At 36.1% G+C, this 18,524-nt stretch overlaps 1 protein-coding gene across 3 annotated transcripts; it reads left to right on the forward strand.

The window, feature by feature from the left end:
- The first annotated feature begins 583 nt into the window (after positions 1–583).
- On the forward strand, positions 584–14,086 carry pcolceb (procollagen C-endopeptidase enhancer b). Of its 3 annotated transcripts, none has more exons than XM_067401892.1 (9): positions 584–714; positions 2,929–3,037; positions 3,114–3,372; positions 3,853–3,977; positions 7,003–7,139; positions 10,894–11,417; positions 11,516–11,590; positions 12,895–13,065; positions 13,226–14,086. In XM_067401892.1, the coding sequence occupies exons 1-9, from the start codon at positions 626–628 to the stop codon at positions 13,354–13,356; spliced, it is 1,620 nt and encodes a 539-aa protein (XP_067257993.1). In that variant the 5' UTR covers positions 584–625; the 3' UTR covers positions 13,357–14,086. The 3 variants fall into 3 exon arrangements, with proteins under 3 accessions (XP_067257993.1, XP_067257992.1, XP_067257994.1); XM_067401891.1 differs by having other exon boundaries at positions 11,510–11,590; positions 13,226–14,084; XM_067401893.1 differs by lacking the exon at positions 584–714 and having other exon boundaries at positions 2,929–3,027; positions 11,510–11,590; positions 13,226–14,085.
- The last annotated feature ends 4,438 nt before the right edge of the window (positions 14,087–18,524 follow it).

The raw sequence follows: 18,524 nt of genomic DNA on the forward strand, positions 1-18,524 counted from the left end.
AAAATTATGATTATTGTACAGAGTCCTTTTATAACTCGAATATAACTATATTCGAGTTATAAAAGGAATTTTATGTTAAAGGGATTTAATAACATGTTTTCTTATGCCAGTGCCCTGGAAAGAAAGTTTGGCTTGACTTGCATTCTTTCTCTGCACCGCAGTGTAACGACAGGCCTACAGAGAAAAAGAAAACTATATAACCACCGAGCAAACTGAACATTTCTTTCACTAATTGTGCTGTTTATCTGCACGCATTTGCTCTTATATCACTTTCCAACATAATTATGTCCTTGAGCTTTGAACGAGTAAGGAAAACAAACATAATTTACCCTAAAAATACTACTTACTGAATAGGCATATCTCAAGAAAATCAGACAAAGAGCAGTGGATGTGGTAACAAAATAGCGTGTTTGGTTGTTTATAGTTTTTCATTAAATTTCAAATGTCTATCTCTATGATTTAACCGCAGTGGCATGTGGGACACATAACTTGTCCCCTTCACTCACTTTTACCCTTGTTTCTCTGCCTCTTTCAATCCTCCTCCTGTCGTCCTCCACGCCCTCAAACGCTCCCCTCTCCTCCGTTCCCTCACCGACTCGTTCACTGTGCCTCTTTGAGAAGAAGGATGTGGGGTGATGTGTGCGTGTGGCATTTGGGGCTTCTGTTTTTGGGGTTAGGATGGGTGCATGGACAAAGCCAGACTAACTTCACAAGGTAAGTGTGTGAAGGTTTGTGTGTTTCTGAACGTGTACTGGCACATTAACCTCAGACAAACACGGCATAAGGAACTTTAGTATTAGAACATTTTGTATGCCATTTTCAGTTTTTGTTAGACAATTTTGCAATGAGATGTTCCATTTGAACAATGTAATTTGCAAATCTCTACTTCAGTTTCATATAAAATTAAGTTTGTTTGGGGTTTTTTGGGTTTGTTGGAAACATGAATTTGCATCAAGATGCTTGTTATTAACAAAATAGCTTATTATTATTAAAGTAAGGTTTGTTTATTTATTTATTGTTGTTGCTGTTGATTAGAGTGTGTAATTGCTTGGTAACCAGCACATCAAAATGTAACAGGTTATATTTTTTATATTACTTTCCAAGGGAATGATTGAAGTTGTAAAATGATTTTTAATTGCACATATCTCCTCACACAGCTATCACATGATCTTATATAAAAACAACAAGAAATCTCAACTGGGCGTTTTCAAGCACAGGCTTGTTTTACAGTATTAACAAAAAAGCCCTTGTGTCTTTATTGCTATGTACAGCCTGAGATGAACAACACAATGTTTATGCCACAAAAACCACCACACTTGTTTCTTAGTCTTAATAATTGTTAAATTCATGCATTACTAACCAGCCAATAAAATCAACACCTGTTTAATTAAGCGATAGCTTTGATCACTGCTGACCCCACTCTTGACTCTGAAAACAGTCTCTTAGATTATGTGTTTTTATTTGTGTGTAATGAAAACTGTGCGAGGGGAGAAAGAGTGGCAACTTATGTATGTGACTCGATAGATTTGCTGATAGACTGACTGAATTGTAAAAACAATGTCTATAAGCTCAGTGGCCCTCTCTGTAACTTCACATGTGAGCGTGGCTGTTCATTTGGCTGTGGTTTGTGTGTATTTCCTTTTAATGACAGAACCAGCAGTATTAAGAGATTGCAAAAAGAGACACGGACTATAAATGTAGGAACAGGATCCAAAAATAACCCACTGAAGAAGAATCTATGCATTACATACAGGGTTTAAATAAGCAGTGACATTTGTGACTGCATAGTTTAAAATGTTTTATTTGTTTACACACTTTTGTGTGATTAAATGTAACAAAACTGAAATGTGATTTACAGTCAGCTTTTATTTGCAAATTTGCATAATACTGGGGTCTGAGTTGTTTTTTTTTGTTTTTTTTTCAAAAAATGTTTTTTTCTTTTATTCAAAAAAGATGCATTAAATTTGTTAAAAGTGACAGTTTGTAAAATGTTACAGAAGATTTCTATTTTGAATAAATGCTGAACTTTCTATTCATCAAAGCATCCTGAAAAAAAGTATCAGGATTCCAAAGAAATATTAAACTGTTTTCAACATTTAGCTGTTTTGAAATTTCAGCTTTGCCATCACAGTAATGAATTGCGTTTAGAACATATTAAAGTAGAAAAACGATTATTTAACAATTATTATAAATTGTAATAATAGTTAACAAGATTACTGTTTTTTTTCGTGTATTTTGGATAAATGCAGCCTTGGTGAGCATAAAAGACTTTTTTTTTTTAAAAAAACATAAAAAAAACTTTTGAAAGGTAATGTCATTAATTCATTTTTTTAAGACATTAAAGGATTAGTTCAGTTTAAAATCAAAATTACCCCAAGCTTTACTCATCTTCAAGCCATCCTAGGTGACTTTCTTCTTTCTGATAAACACAATCTGAGTTATATTAATAAATATCCTGATGCGCCAAAGTTCAAGAAAGTTCATCCATCCATCAAAAGCATATACTCCACACAGTTCCAGGAGTTTAATAAAGGCCTTCTGAAGCGAAGCAATGCATTTGTGTAGGAAAAATACCCATATTTAAGTTGTAAAGTAAAATAATTAGCTTCCACCTCACCGCCTTCTATGAAGAAAGTGTAAAGCTCTCACAGTTCAAAACGCTTACGCTACGTCCTATGCCTTCCATATTCAAATTACCAAAAAAAATGCTTTTTTGTAAATTGAATATGGAAGGCAGTATTTATTAATATAACTCCAATTGTGTTCATCAGAAAGAAGAAAGTTATATACACCTAGGATGGCTTGAGGGTGAGTAAAGCTTGGGGTAATTTTTATTTTAAAGTGAATAAAGACATATACATTTTAAAGACACTACTGCATTAAACATAATTAATGCATCCCTTCCTATTCCTCCTTCATGCTCTCCAGGCCCATATTCCTGTGTGGTGGCCATTTGGTGTCAGACTCAGGGTTTGTGGCTAGTGAGGGTTTCCCTTCTCATTACAAACCAAACTCCAAATGCACCTGGTACATCACAGTAAGTCCATCACCTTTTGTCTCCGTTACAGTATATTCCAGACATTATATTTTCATCACTTCTCCTCTCCCATCAGGTCCCAGAAGGTCATGTTGTGATGCTCCAGTTCAGGATCTTTGATCTAGAGGCGGATCCCACCTGCCGCTATGACTATGTGGATGTCTATAATGGACACTCATACACAGTGCAGAAACTGGGTCGGTTCTGCGGGACGTTCCGACCCGGAGCCCTTATCTCCACCACCAACACCATGATGCTGGAGATGGCGTCTGATGCCAGCACAGGAGGAAGAGGATTCCTGGCTTATTTCAGTGGGGGGAAACCACATGTTGATGGTGGGATGACTTTAGTTACAGTTTTATCTTCGATAGCACAATCCAGACTTAGTTTTTAGTGTCTGACTTAATGTTGGTCACGGTTTCATTTTGGAAATTATGTCATGAAATGGTTCAATTAACAAATATTTTCTCTCTGGTTTTGTCCCTAAAATCCCAAAATTAGTGTGTGTGTGGGATTCCAATTTGTATTTTTTGGAACCCATCATAAGCAGAACAGTTAAACTGAATCAAATCAAATATTTCTTTCTGAATCTAAGGTTTGAGAGGTTACACAATAATGAGTAATTTCAGCCAAATTTGATGTGCGCTTAATTAGATTAATTAATGACCACATCATGTAATGTAATTAATTAGATTACAAATTGTTATAGCTTGACAGCCCTATATTATATATATATATATATATATATATATATATATATAAAATCAGGGGTGTCATACCATTCTAATTCTCGTTCCACCCACTATTCCTTACAGAGAATCAGTTCTGTGGTGGCAGACTGACGAAGCCTCAGGGTTCAGTGAAGACACCGAACTGGCCAGAATCTGATTACCCAGCAGGCATCAGCTGCTCTTGGCACATATCTGTGGAGCCCAACATGGTCAGCCTGCAAAGATCAATTCACAGCTCCTTTTCTCATGCATTTGTCTTGTCTACTCTCAATCTGTTAAGTAATTAGCAATTAAGTAACCAGAAAATTAATCATATTTAGGTGTACTAGAGACATGCTGCTGTGAAATTTTGAGTATTTGCGTGCTTATGGATGAATTTGAACTCTAGTGTGTGTTCACGATGATAGCAAACAGTATATGGTAGAGCATGTGAAAGACCTCATTCAGAGAAAGTGTGTAAGGTGGGACATGGAAAGAGAGAGAGCTAGAGAGGGCCATGAAAAGTGCATGAAAGACCCTTTATACCTGTTTAAGAAAATTAGCTTTTTTACTTATATAACTACATATCAAAGTGAGTGTGTGTGTGTGTGTGTGTGTGTGTGTGTGTGTGCTTTTGTTTATATTACATTGTGGGGACCAAATGTCCCCATGATGTAATATAAACCTGAGTTCACCTACATCGTGGGGACCAGCCAGCGGTCCCCACAATGTAAATGGGTTTATAAATCATATAGAATGAGTTTTTGTGAAAAAGTAAAAGTTTGCACAGTTTCCTGTGAGGGTTAGGTTTAGGGGTAGGGGCAGGGTAGGGGGATAGAATGTACAGTTTGTTCAGTGTAAAATGCATTGAAGTCTATGGAAAGTCCCCACAATTCACAAAAACAAACATGTGTGTGTGTGTGTGTGTGTGTGTGTGTGTGTGTGTGGTTCTGGTAAACCCTACATCATGGGGACAAAATGTCCTCACATTGATAGCAATATTCAAAAAATCTCATGGAGACATTTCTGTTCCCCATCAGGAAAACAGCCCTTAAAAAAAGAATTTTATTCAAGTGTGCTATTAGTATATTTCTTTTAAATTAAAAATAAGAAAATATACTTTCAGTCTACTTTTTATGTACTTCTTAGAAATATACTTAAAATTACACTTAAGTATACTTGACTTATACTGACAAAAAACTCTATGTATATTTGTACTTGTACTCAATCTTTTGATCGAGATATACTTAAAAGTATAATTAAGTATACTTAAGGGAGTCGGCCATTTTAAGGGCTGTCTATATCATTAAAGGTATATTTCAAATATAAAAATGAATAAATAGCTAGGAACATAGAGGTATACTTAAAGTGCAAAAATAATGTATAACTATCTTACTAACAATTAATAAGCAGTAATTAGAAGTTTATTGAGGTAAAAGCCATAGTTAATAGTTAGATAATAGTGAGAACTGGACTCTAATCTAAAGTGTGACCATAAATGTTAAACTATAAGTATGATTAAGTTCACTTAATGAAAACTTACAAGTATACTTGCAGTATAAATCTACTAAACTAGTAGGTTACTGAGAGTATACTTCAAAGTGTACTTTCATGAACTAATAAATGTACGACAAGTATAGGCTACCTATTAGATCGCTTACAGTAGGCCTATAGCTGCAGTACAAATTAAAAACGTTATGCTTAAAGTATACATAAAAGTATATTTTTATACACTAAAAAGTGGGCCAATTTAGTCGCAAGTAGTGCTGAAATAGTACACTTAAAAGTACATTGATATTAGAATACTTCTTACATTAAGTATATAAAAAAATACACATGGGCTGTGTTTAAGTAAAAAAAAATGTATGCCCTTCCCTCGCTAACTTCCCTCCATTTTGTTCACTTGGATGTACATCATTGCTTATATTGTGGGAGTGCCCACTACTGGCAGAACCCTTGAAGTGTGTTTAAATGGAGTAATGGAAAGCCCTAAGCCTTTGACCACCTGGAATCCGCAATGGAGCTGATATATTACTTACATTTTTTTTCTCGTTAATTTGTTTTACGCACACAGCAAAATCCCCTGTTAAATCAACTCTGCTCAGAGAACATATGGTCCCTCTCTAAACAGTGTTAAAATAACACTGAAGCAGAGTTAAAGTTAATGAGATAATATGCTGTTTGTGGAGTTGTTTAATTAATCAGATCTTAGAGATTTAATGTCTTTTATCTTCAGTTGAGTTCATCTTAGGCTGTGGCTGGAAGTCAGTTGTAGTTCTTGTGTTTCTATGCTTGTTAACAGCAGGTGTTCATCACTAATGCTCAATCATCACTTAATTAATCACTTAATTATCTCATTAACTTTAACTCTGCTTCAGTGTTATTTTAACACTACATAGAGGGACAATATGTACTCTGAGCAGAGTTGATTTAACTCTGGAGATTTTGCTGTGCACCATTCTATAAGCTTATATGTATGTTTGGGCATTAGGAGAAAATATAAAAAAAATCACAAACGATACCAATACAGTCAACTATAGCAGTCAGCTTAAGGTAGCTACAAGTATTTTGCAGTTAAATGTCAAAATAACATCATACACTAGAGTTGTGTGGGGCCTTGAACTTCACTTAAGTACACTTAATAAAATGAACCTGAAGTATAGCCTACTTATTTTTCTAAGGGAGCTTATAAATCAAAGTATGTGGTTTTTATTTATTATTTTATTTTTGAAAATCTAAAAATGCCTAAAGTTTGATGGGTAGGGTTAGGGGACAGAATATACAGTTTGTACACTTCTAAAAAATGCTGGGTTAAAAACAACCCAGCGATTGGGTTGTTTTAACCCAGTAGTTGGGTTAAATGTTTGCCCAACCTGCTGGGTAGTTTTACTTAACTCAACTATTGTTTAAAAATTACAGTATTGCTTACTTAAAATGAACCCAAAATATCTTGAAAATTAACATTTATTAATATGTTTAATAAATTAACATTTTAATTTCATTTTAGATTCATTTTAAGTCAGCCATATAGACATTTTCAAACAATAGTTGGGTTAAATAAAACTACCCAGCAGGTTGGGCAAACATTTAACCCAACAGTTGGGTTAAAACAACCCAATCGCTGGGTTTGTCCATTTTCAACCCAACTTGGGTTGTTTTTAACCCAGCATTTTTAGAGTGTACAGTATAAAATCATTATGTCTATGGACTGTCCCCATGAACTGTGTATGTGTATGTGTGTGTGCACATGCCTAGGTGATTGAGGTTAAGTTTGAGAAGCTGGACTTGGAATTAGACACATACTGTCGTTACGACTACGTGGCCCTGTTCAATGGGGGAGAGACCGATAACTCTCGTCGTATTGGCAGATTCTGTGGAGACACGGTTCCAGAGTAAGTGCAAACCCAATGCATCACATATCATTCAACTCTATTCAAACACTTTGACATTCAAACATCATTCTAAGGACAGAGTATTTTGTAATTTATCTACACAGGAAAAGGATGTTGTTGTTTTCTGCAAGGTCAGTCGTCCTAAGGGAAGCTATAGTGGAAGAATGTGCTTCCCAATTAGGAAATACTTTTCCTTACACAGTCCTCTGTTTCACAATATAGCCTTTGTACTTTGGAAGGTCCATGAAGCCCTTTATCCAAGTGCTGATAATGATGGATATTAACTTTAAAGGTGCACTCAGTAATGTTTTCACATTAAAAAATGTTTTAATCCCAAACAAATTTAAGAGCAAATAGCATACTATTTACAAATAAGATGCTATTTGCACCTCAGTGTTTAGTAGTACATTATAAAACAGTATGCAACAATATGATATTCAGTATTAAAATCTTAAATTGAAGCTGCCTTATTGGGACCTAGAGTTCTGAGCGTGGTATTAATATGAGCTGCACATGTCACGGTCGATGTGCCAGTCCAATTTAAAGGACTATTTAAAACCTGTTAAACACTTTATGCGCACTAAAATAAACACCACTCTGAGTTGATATCATGCAATAGGAAAAGGGAAAAGATTGGTATCGGCCATGGTTTTCATTGTAATTTTGTCTGGTTCAGCCAGACAGTTGTGGGCAGTTAGTGTAAATAACCTTTGATGATAAGATGGCAATAAACACTCTTAAAGGGTTAGTTCACCCAGAAATGAAAATAATGTCATTTATTACTCATGCCGTTCCACACCTGTAAGACCTTCGTTAATCTTCGGAACACAAATGAAGATATTTTTGTTGAAATCCGATAGCTCAGTGAGGCCTGCATAGCCAGCAATGACATTTCCTCTCTCAAGATCCATTGACGTACTAAAGACATATTTAAATCAGTTCATGTGAGTACAGTGGTTCAATATTAATATTATAAAGTGACAAGAATATTTTTGGTGTGCAAAAAAAAAAAAAAATAATAAAGACTTATATAGTGATAGCCGATTTCAAAAATGTCGAATCCTGATTCAGATGTCAAACTGCCAAACAGACTTTGACTCTGGCGCGTTGAACCGCTGATTCGATACAGAAGAATCATAATGCTCCAAAGCTTCCTGAAGCAGTGTTTTGAAATTTTCCATCACTTCACAAGTCATTATTTTGTTTGGGGTTTTTTTTCAGTATAATATTCTCGTTGCTTTATAATATTAATATTGAACCACTATAATCACATGAACTGATTTAAATATGTTTTTAGTACCTTTATGGATCTTAAAAGAGGAAATGTCATTGCTCCCTATGAAGGCCTCACTGAGCCATCGGATTTCAACAAAAATATCTTAATTTGTGTTCTGAAGATGAACACAATGGCATGAGGGTGAGTAAATGACATTATTTCCATTTTTGGGTGAACTAACCCTTTAATAGTTCTTATGTTTCAAATTATGTTCACCCAACTGAGATTCAGTCATATCAGTAGCCTAACAAAAGCTGCTTTATTTTACAAGGAGCTGGCTGTCGATGTGTTGAGATCACTTCTGATAATGGACATTTTCAATCATTAAATCAATCTTGGTTGACTGCTAATAGCTCAATACCCGAAAACTATTGCTTTGCATGAATGATGCTGAATCCATGCCACTAGGTGTCAGCATAAATCCAAGACAACTGCCATAACATAAAAGGGAGTGTGCACAGCAACATGTTTGACTGGTTGTTTGCTTCAGTAGTCAGCTAATCGATATTAAGGAAACCATGTGTAATTGTGCTTTTTTCAGATTTTTCAGAGTCCATTTAGATGTGTTTCGGCTCACATAAAACATGTTCTTGTGTTCAAAAGCATATGGAATGGCAATTTTTAAGGACATGCTACCCTAAAAATACAACACGAATGGAGCAAGATGCTCAAAAACAGTATCAACAAAAACCCAAATGACTGACTGCACCTTTAAGACTAATACTGCTATAATAAAAATAAATTCCAGAGTTCTGCAGTGATGGCGTATTTTTGTAGGCCAGCCCGAAAGCATCACCATGGTTCCCTCACTAAAAAAAAGCCAGTATGATTTTTCCATTGCAGAAAGTAGGTTCTGTGACCAACACAAGTTTATGATACACGTTTTGTTCATCACGATAATTTTTATTTGAAGCAAAAATACAATTGCCAGAAGTAAAAAGCTAAAGTTATAAACAAACTACACCACCGCCACTACCACCACTAAGCTCTTTCAGTCTTTATTAAAAATCTACAAGTTGGAAAGTTTGAGTTAGAAAAGTTCGCACTATCACACTAATGTGCTTCAATGTAACTGGAGGTTTGTTTTGAAATGCTTTTATTTTGTACAAAAAATGTTTTGACTGTTTCCGGTCAAAAATGACTGACCTACAAAAAAATAGCTTATTGGATTAAATTTTTTGTCAACTTATTTTCTTTCATTTAGGGCAGGTTTTGTTATTAGGGCCCGAGCACTGATGGTGTTTAGACCCTATTGGAATTGCTCAGTCAATTATTCTTCTCTGAAATTAATTGCATTTTTGAGGGCTTAAACATGCTTGAAAACTCATGAAACTTTTTACATGTGTCAGAAGTGGTGAAAATTTACATCTGATATGGGTTTCTGAATTAGGAGTGGCAAAATGGCTTGATAGCGCCACCTACAAAATTTCAGTTAAGTGCCCTTCACACTACGTTTCACATACAGGTATGAAATTCAGTAGACATATGTAACATCCCAATATCTGTAAACCCAACAGGAAGTGAGATATTTAGAATTTTCAAATTTCATAAAAACCCCTATTTAAATAAATTTCACATGATTTTAAAAAGTGGCTGTTTAAAATAAACTTGCACAAGTGAGCCGAAAAATCTAGACATGTACCTTACTATTACCTGAGACTGATATTAAAATCGTCTTTGCAGGTTCTGTAATTTGGCTCTATTTGTTAATTTTATAATTTTATTTTTTCATTGGATACCACACATATTGAAATTAAGTTCATAAGATTGGTGCACAAACGATGGCTCAGGGAGGTCAAAAAACACATGAAGAGAAGTGTTAGAATGATACAACACCAACAATCACAGACATTCGCATTAAGACTGGATTACATTTCTCAGAGTATACTTGAATTTGCGCAAATAACAGTATGTAATTTGCTCTGGAATTTTATAGAGGTTATCTGAGAAAAACACAGACATGGCAGATTAGGATGATATTCTTAACTCATTTGAAATTGATTTATGACATTCTATTGCATAAAATTAATCTAAATTTAAATGATATCATGGATGTGGCTGTTGTTGTTTGTGATCATATGGGCCCGTCATCACTGCTTGCAGCTATATTTTTTTTGTTTTTGCAGGTCCATCAATTTTGACCAGGACCACCACAAAAAAATAAAAAATAAATCCCCCCAAAAAGTACAAAAATAATCCAAAAGATGTTGTGAAGTAGTTCTGCCCTGTGTGAGAGAAGTCAGTAAGATTTAGTCCAATGCGATAACAATGTTAACTTTTTCTTTAAAAAAAAAAAAACCTCTCCTGGTCAAAATGACCCAAACACAACATAAAGGTTAACCAAAAACCCATTGACTTTGGGGCTATGGATCCAGAAGTTCAAAAATGCTAACTTGTTTTAAGGTTATCTGAATCATTCCTGCAGCACTCTATTGTTATTTGAAATAATTGTAATAATGCTCTTTATATCTCTGTCAGTGTGGTTTTGACCAATGGAAATGAGCTGCTGGTGCACTTTGTATCAGATCTGAGTGTGACGGCCGCAGGCTTCATGGCTCACTACAGGAGTATTCCCCGCAGCTCCCGCACACCCACTGCTGCCCTGGACACAGTACATGGGCCAAGAGTCGATACTTCACCTACTAAACCCACTACTCCACCAGCAAGACCTAAACCTAAAACTAAGCCTACTAGGCCGACACCAAAAGCTCCCTCAAGACCACCTAAACCCGTACCACCAAGACCAACTCCTAAGCCAAGATCAAAGCCTGCACCCAAGCCCAAACCAGTCAGACCTACTCCCCCTAAGCCTACAACAAAATCTCATGCTAGAGTCCCACCAAAACCTGCTGTAAAAGTGACACCTAAACCTGCAGTTAGACCTCAACCAAAACCAACAAGTACTACAGCAAAGCCAAAAGTAAAGCCTGGTGTCAAACCAACAACAAAGCCAAAGACCAATCCCATCTCAAAACCTGGGAACAAAACAACAACAAAAGCAGGTACAAATGTTTCTTTGCGTGACAGTGCAACATTTTGTTTTTCCTTGTGTGTGCTAGATTACATGTTTATGATTGTATCTGTTTCTTCCAAGCCACAGTGGGCAACCCACTGTGTTCCCTACCATGCAAGAGAATAGGCACTCTCATGACCCGCTTCTGCCCCAGTCATTTTGGTGAGTTGCTTCATTTATATCTCTTTCATCCTGCTATTTCTGTCTACTTCATTCTCCCCTAATTGCATGTCACAGACATGGACCTTGGGGGCTTTTCTGTAGATTCATTTTGGGGCTTTTAGTGCAGGCAGCTGTTCGCACTGTAATGATGGAGTAAATCTTAGAGCATTGCTTACAGCAATAGCTACTGTAACTGTCAAGACTCAAAACAATAACTATAGCAATCTTTGTTTATGTTAATAAAATAGCCTACAGTCGTTCATTGCTTGTTCATGTTAGTTCATAGTTCAAACTAAAATCAAAAGCGCGATAAGGAATTATGTCAGAAAAAAGATTGTCTGACACATTTGAATTCTACAAACAATGCTATATTTTAAAGCAATATGGAGGAGAAACGGTTAGAAATTATGAGGAAAACTGGGTTTCAACGGCAAAGTCCCTTTAAGACAAGTCATTTCACTCGGCAGCCATCTTTGAAACGCCTCTCGGGCATCCAAGTGCAGCTCCTATGTCTTTGAATGGGGAAACATCACATTCTCCAAAGCTGTTCGCCAAGCTTTCGATTAAATTTCGATTAAATATTTGAAATCACCAATGAAATCTGACAACAAATGTCTAATAAATTTTGTTTCTAAATGCTCGAATCATGACAAAAAAGCAATTTTTTCAGGCCAGATCAAGCTAATGTGCATGCACAGTCCTATCTGCGCGTCTCTGCAGGAAGCGCGCGTTTGACTGTTTCTATAGAAACCGGAGCTTCAAATGGCCGCTGCAGTGACGCAATGACTTTATCAGTCAGCAATTGGCACTTATTTAGAAGGCGGGACTTATTTTGCCATATTGCACGTTGCACTTTCTCCCATTCAAAACAATACGAGTTACGTGTCTTGTGTTATTCTATAGTCTTTACTCAACGGCTCTGGCCAAGCTGTGATCTAGGCGAAATGCTATTGGCTATTTTGAAAAAAGGGGAGGAGCTTCTAGATATATTCTGCCCTGTCTGCCTGATTCATTGGAAATTACATCAAAACAGTGAATAAAGCTGTGCGTTCCAAGGCACTTCAATGGGCCTTCAAAGTTCAGGTAAAGTCAATGCACAGACTTTTCTTTGTTTAATATGCACACTGAATATGAGTTGGAGCTCTAAATTTTGAACTCTCAAAGTGCTCCAGATGAATTTAACTTTAGAATTTACACAAAATTTTCTTCCGGGGGAACATATTTTTGGTTGATTACTTTTTTTATTTGAGTCAGAAGCATGCTATTGGAAAAACAAGCATCTTCTCCCTTTGTCTCTCTCACAGTGTTGACTGGTAAAGTGACATCACTGACCCCAGGATCTCAAGGCAGCGCTGAAGTTGAGGTGTCTGTCATAAAGGTCTATAAGGCAGGTAGACTTAAATTCCGAAAAAGAGGTCCCACCGCATCTGCCACACTGACAGCTACGTGCATGAAGTGTCCAGCACTGCGTAAAGGTGAAAGAAACACACACACAAAACTAGTTCAACCACAAGCAGTCTTGCAAGACTCATTTTCTATTACTGTACAACATTTTAGAATAAATTACAGGTTCATATTTTTCATAATTCCACTGACATTTAATCATTTAATAATCATTGTGAATTTACTTCATAGGAGTGAACTATGTGCTGATGGGCAAGGTGAATGACGAAGGCCTTGGCATTCTGACTCCATCCAGCTTTGCCCTTCAGCATAAGGCAGTGCACGACAAAGCACTAGCCAACCTCGCAAAGAAAACATGTTGACCTCACAACCACCCTGACCACAGTCCCACTCGGGTTTATTTTAATCATATCATCAAAGTCAGACAGGGAAAGGTCAAATCAAATTAACTAAATCCTTAATTATGGATTTTGCATCTTAATTACATGACTAGAGGCACAATATATGAGTTAAAGTCAATATTCTAATACCAAGAGAACAGAAGATCCAGAAATCTGTGGTATGCTATGTGTCATACCACAACCTTTCAGTCATATTCAGGGTATAAAGTACAGGGTACAGGAAATTTGCCAGTTTATTATGTTTGTATTAGTAGGCTATTAGGTCTGTTTAATGTATTATGCAAACATTTTGATATGTCATTGTATTCGTTATAAATTATAATGCTCCTTTAATTAAAGATTATGAAACATATGTGAATTGTGTGAATTTAATCATAAATAACTAATTATAATAAACTTTCTTCTTCTTGTAATTGTAACGAATGGAGACTCAGGCAGGGGATCCAAATGCAGCGTTTTATTAGAAGTGAGCGTGGTCGTACAGGCAGGGTCAAACAGGAACAAACAGGAGCAATAAGGAACAGGCAGAGTCGTAGTCAGGGTACAGGCAAGGATCGAGGCAGGCAGCAATGGGTCGTAAAACAGGAATAGGCAGGAACGATAACAGACAGGCAGACAGACAGGAATGGTAATGCTCGGAAATGACACACGGTGTAATCAAGACTTCGCAAACTGGTGGTGAGAGTGTGAGTCCTTTATAGTCCTGTTAATGTACTGCAGCTGGGTGTGGTGATTAGTGATAGTGATTGATGGAGTGAGTGCAGGTGATAGGCAGAGAGGATTATGGGAAATGGAGTCCGGGGTGAACAGGAACAGACTGTGATCGTGACAGTAATAGTCTTAGTGCATTATTTGCAGAATAATACTAAACAATAAATGTTATTCATAACTACACTTTTGTTCAAAAGTTTGTGGTCAGTAATGTTTTGAAAGAAGTCTCTTACTCTCAAGGCTGCATTTATTTGATTAAAAAAATACAATAAAAAATGTATATTATGAAATATTATTTCAAATTATTATTTTTCTTTTCTTCTATTTGAATATATTCTAATTTATTCCTGTCATGGCAAAGCTAAATGTTCAGCAGTAATTATTCCAGTCTTCATTCTAATATGCTGATTTGCTGCTCAAAAAAACAAACAAACAAAACAGTTGCACTTTAAAGGGATAGTTCACCCGAAAATGAAAATTCTGTCATCATTTACTCACACTCCAGTTGTTCCAAACCTGTATGAATTTCTTTGTTCTGCTGATGACAGAATTTTCATTTTTGAGTGAACTATCCCTTTAACATTTTTGTCGAAACAATGATACTTTTTTTCTCAGGTCTGTCACTTTTGATCAATTTAATGCATCCTTGCTGAATAAACATAATTTCCTTAAAAAATAAAACCTTACTGAACATAAACTTTTGAAGGGTAGTATGTCATTTTATTACACTATCGTTGGCTACTTACAGTATCTGTAAAAACAAGCATGTCATGTCTTGTATGTTTTGACAACAAGGTGCAAAAAGCCACAGAGGATTTCCTCCTTGAACGAAGTGTTCCAGGCCAATAGAAAACAAACAGCTGTATGTCTCCATCAAGTGGACACATCTAGAAAGAGGTGCTGTGTTTAGTGTCTGCAGTGAGCTGGAAAAGAGCCAAAACAGAGAGCAATGGAAAATGAACACCTCAGTTTGTTTCTCTTTTATATTCAAGGTATCTGCCCCACACTATTGTCTATCGATCTGACAGTCTGAGGTCACTACTGCATATCCTGGATAAATTCATGATTTGATGTTTCATTTTGTAAAGTACATATCAGCAGACAGGTAGAGAGGGGGTGGGATGTTTGGTGACATAAGAGCCCCAGCTGTTCCTGTTACTCAGCATTAGTCAATCACACAAACACACACACACACACACACACGGATATGCAAATACAGGCAAATGAATCTGCAGACCTGGAAATGTTGACATGACATCCTTCTCTCAAAGGATTTCTCAATTTAATGTTTAACTCAAACCACTTATTTGCCTTTTCAATTATTTAAACATGTATATTATATAAATAAAAGAATGAATCATTTTTTTAAACAGCACACATACATATTCTTTAAAAAAACAAACAGACAAAGTTTATTTACCATTGAAATTTATTGATCTCTAGTTTTCATCTCTTGATACACTTTGAAGTAGAAACAGAACAATAACTCATATATTAATATACACTGGTAAGTATCCTCAAGTTTCACGTTCAAGCCTATATCTTATTAAATAAGATATATTAGCACGATAGCACTTTATTTTACAGTCCTGTTTCAGGGACTAACCCTTAACCTACCCCTTCACCTAACCTTATTCCATGTTGTTACTCAGTATTTTTGTGGGTAAGTACACTTTAAGTACATTGCAAGTGCACATACTGTAAAATAAAGTGCAACCGCATGATCTACTGAAGTAAACCATGATTATAAAGTCTACAGCAGTGGGCATACAGCATAGTTTCCAGTGCATTAAGACTATATTCTGTCTTCTCCCCTGAGAACTACAACTGTTCTAGACAAACTATTCTAGAACTAGAATTTCTAATCAACCTGTTTTAAACACAATTTTTAAATATTCATATTTTGGTGTTTTCTCCAGAGTGAATATATTTGATGAGGTCTAGTTTCTTGAACATTCGATCTGTAGAGTATAACTATATATACCTTATTACAGATGTGAGGTGCAAGCACAAAGACAACAATAAGTAAGAACTGCAAGATGGCAAACAAATGATTCAGACAGGCCAACAATGCTTTGTCAAAATTGCTGAAACTTTCCAATTTTCTGCTCAATATATTAAAACATACATTAGGTCCCTTTCAGAATCACAGATTAGCGCAGAAAAGTTAGGTCATGTGTGCAAAATCATATATTCTGTCTAGACTTTAATACTACGCTTGTGCTAACAAAGTGCAATGTTACAAATGATTTATCTCATCATAGAGTACACATAGTATGAAGTATGAGGTTATAAAAGTTATTAATGAATAATGAATGTTAATTACAAAATACATAAAAGACTGAAGAAATGCTAGAATATGTCCTCACACCTATTGCAACTTTTCGGCCTGCCTGACTTTGAAATGTGAGGACAGAACAACAAAGACATGACATCTTTTTTGACAGCCACAACATCTGGTTCATCAATGACCTCAATTTGTCATTCACAGCAACAGAAAGTCATGTTCACACAGAAATTCACAAATATTGTTAAACCACACCATACTCAGACTAAATAACCTGTATGTTTTGTCAATAAGCACTTACACTCTCATAAGAGCACCACTTACTGAAAGCGTCTGATTGGTTGAAGGAAAATTCAACACCCAGTAGAAAGACCAATAACTCAAGGCTGTATTGAATACAACCAACTAGTAGCACTTTCAATCCCTGCACCTGAACTAGGTTAATAACGATAATATACCACAGACAATTTTGTGCAGCCTATGACAACAGTTAAACTGTGTCTTCAAAACTGGCCTTTCCAGTAAAAACAGTACTGATATGTTTTTCAACAATGATATGGCTTCATTTTTCTCCTTTCAGTCCTCCCACCAAGGCCTTCAACCAAATGTCAAGTCATTAAGAAGCGTATACAATCAATAGCAATGCATAGTTACATACAGTACACAGTATTTCAACAGAAATCTATAGTTACTACCTATGCTGTCACATATCTTAACTAAGGTCTATTACTGATAGTAATGATAATGGAGTGAAAAGGTAATGTTCAATATAAATTGTGAAAGGCTGTGTAGTTTAGCACTGCACTGATGTAAAGCTGCATGAAACCCCACCCCTCTCATTTCCCTTTGCCTCAAACACTTTGGCTGAAGCTATGTGTGTTTGTCTGCATTTCCTGTTTAAAGGGTTTGTTACAAAGAGGGAGGAAATGTGAGTGGGTGGGTGAGAGAAATAGCGAGATTGACACAGACAAAGAGAATTTCAATGACGAAGACTGTTACAATGTAAGGTGTCCTAGTAAAAGCTCAATAATGCCTCGTTTTAAATCCCTCATGAGTGAGACGTATGAGAACATTCTGGAACCAAAAAAATTATTTTAACAATACAGTCTATGGAGAGCAAATGTCAGCTTGCTGATTACAGAGCGGAAAGTACTTTGACCAGCCGACGACAACAAAAAAAAACAGCCTCCCTTGAAAGTATGAAACCTGCTAAAAGTGTCACAGTTTTCGTCAAATAATGCCTATTTAGAACCTTTTTTGTTTGGCCATACCAAACTTAAAAGTGCTCAACCAAAAATGAAAATTCATCAGTAAAATCATTTACTGCTTTCATTGTTCTGTTTCTGATCACTGATCAGTGTTTTGATTTTAGAGGCTTACAATTTGATCTTAAAACGCCACAACTCATGGTGGTTGATGCAGGAGCAGACGTTACTTTAATTATGTCATTACTACCTTTGCAGGGCTTGAAAGCGGTAGTTGCGTAGGCTGTCAATGGATGGACAGAAATCTCTGATTTCATTAAAAAGATCTTCATGTGTGACTTAAAGGATGAGTTCACTTTCAAATTAAAATTTCCTGATAATTTACTCACCCCCATGTCATCCAAGATGTTCATGTCTTTCTTTCTTCAGTCGAAAAGAAATTAAGGGTTTTGATGAAAACATTTCAGGATTATTCTCCATATAATGGACTTCAATGGCCTCCAAACAGTTGAAGGTCAAAATTACAGTTTCAGTGCAGCTTCAAAGGGCTGTAAACAATACCAGATGAGGAATAAGGGTCTTATCTAGTGAAATGATCGGTCATTTTCTAAAAAAAAAAATACAACTGTATATGCTTTATAAACACAAATGATCACCTTGCACGTGCTTCCACTTTCCATATTCGTCAAAAAGCTTATGCTGTATGTCCTACGCCTTCCCTATTCAACTGACAGAGTGAATTCCGTAAGTAGAATGGGGAAGGCGTAGGACACACAGCGCAAGCTTTTTGAAGAATACGGGAAGCGAAAGTGCTTGGAAGGCGATCATTTGTGTTTATAAAGCATATACAGTTGTATTTTTGTATCGTTTCGCTGGATGAGACCCTTATTCCTTATCTGGTATCGTTTCAAGCCCTTTGAAGCTGC

Source organism: Chanodichthys erythropterus, chromosome 11 (assembly GCF_024489055.1).
Source record: "Chanodichthys erythropterus isolate Z2021 chromosome 11, ASM2448905v1, whole genome shotgun sequence".
Lineage (NCBI taxonomy): Eukaryota > Metazoa > Chordata > Actinopteri > Cypriniformes > Xenocyprididae > Chanodichthys > Chanodichthys erythropterus.

What these genes read in the sequence shown, in the direction of transcription:
- pcolceb (XM_067401891.1), top strand. Translation starts at nt 626, where the DNA reads ATGTGGGGTGATGTGTGCGTGTGGCATTTGGGGCTTCTGTTTTTGGGG. An exon ending in AGCCAGACTAACTTCACAAG is followed by an intron (nt 715 to 2,928) that starts GTAAGTGTGTGA and finishes CATGCTCTCCAG; the next exon opens with GCCCATATTCCTGTGTGGTG. An exon ending in AATGCACCTGGTACATCACA is followed by an intron (nt 3,038 to 3,113) that starts GTAAGTCCATCA and finishes CTCTCCCATCAG; the next exon opens with GTCCCAGAAGGTCATGTTGT.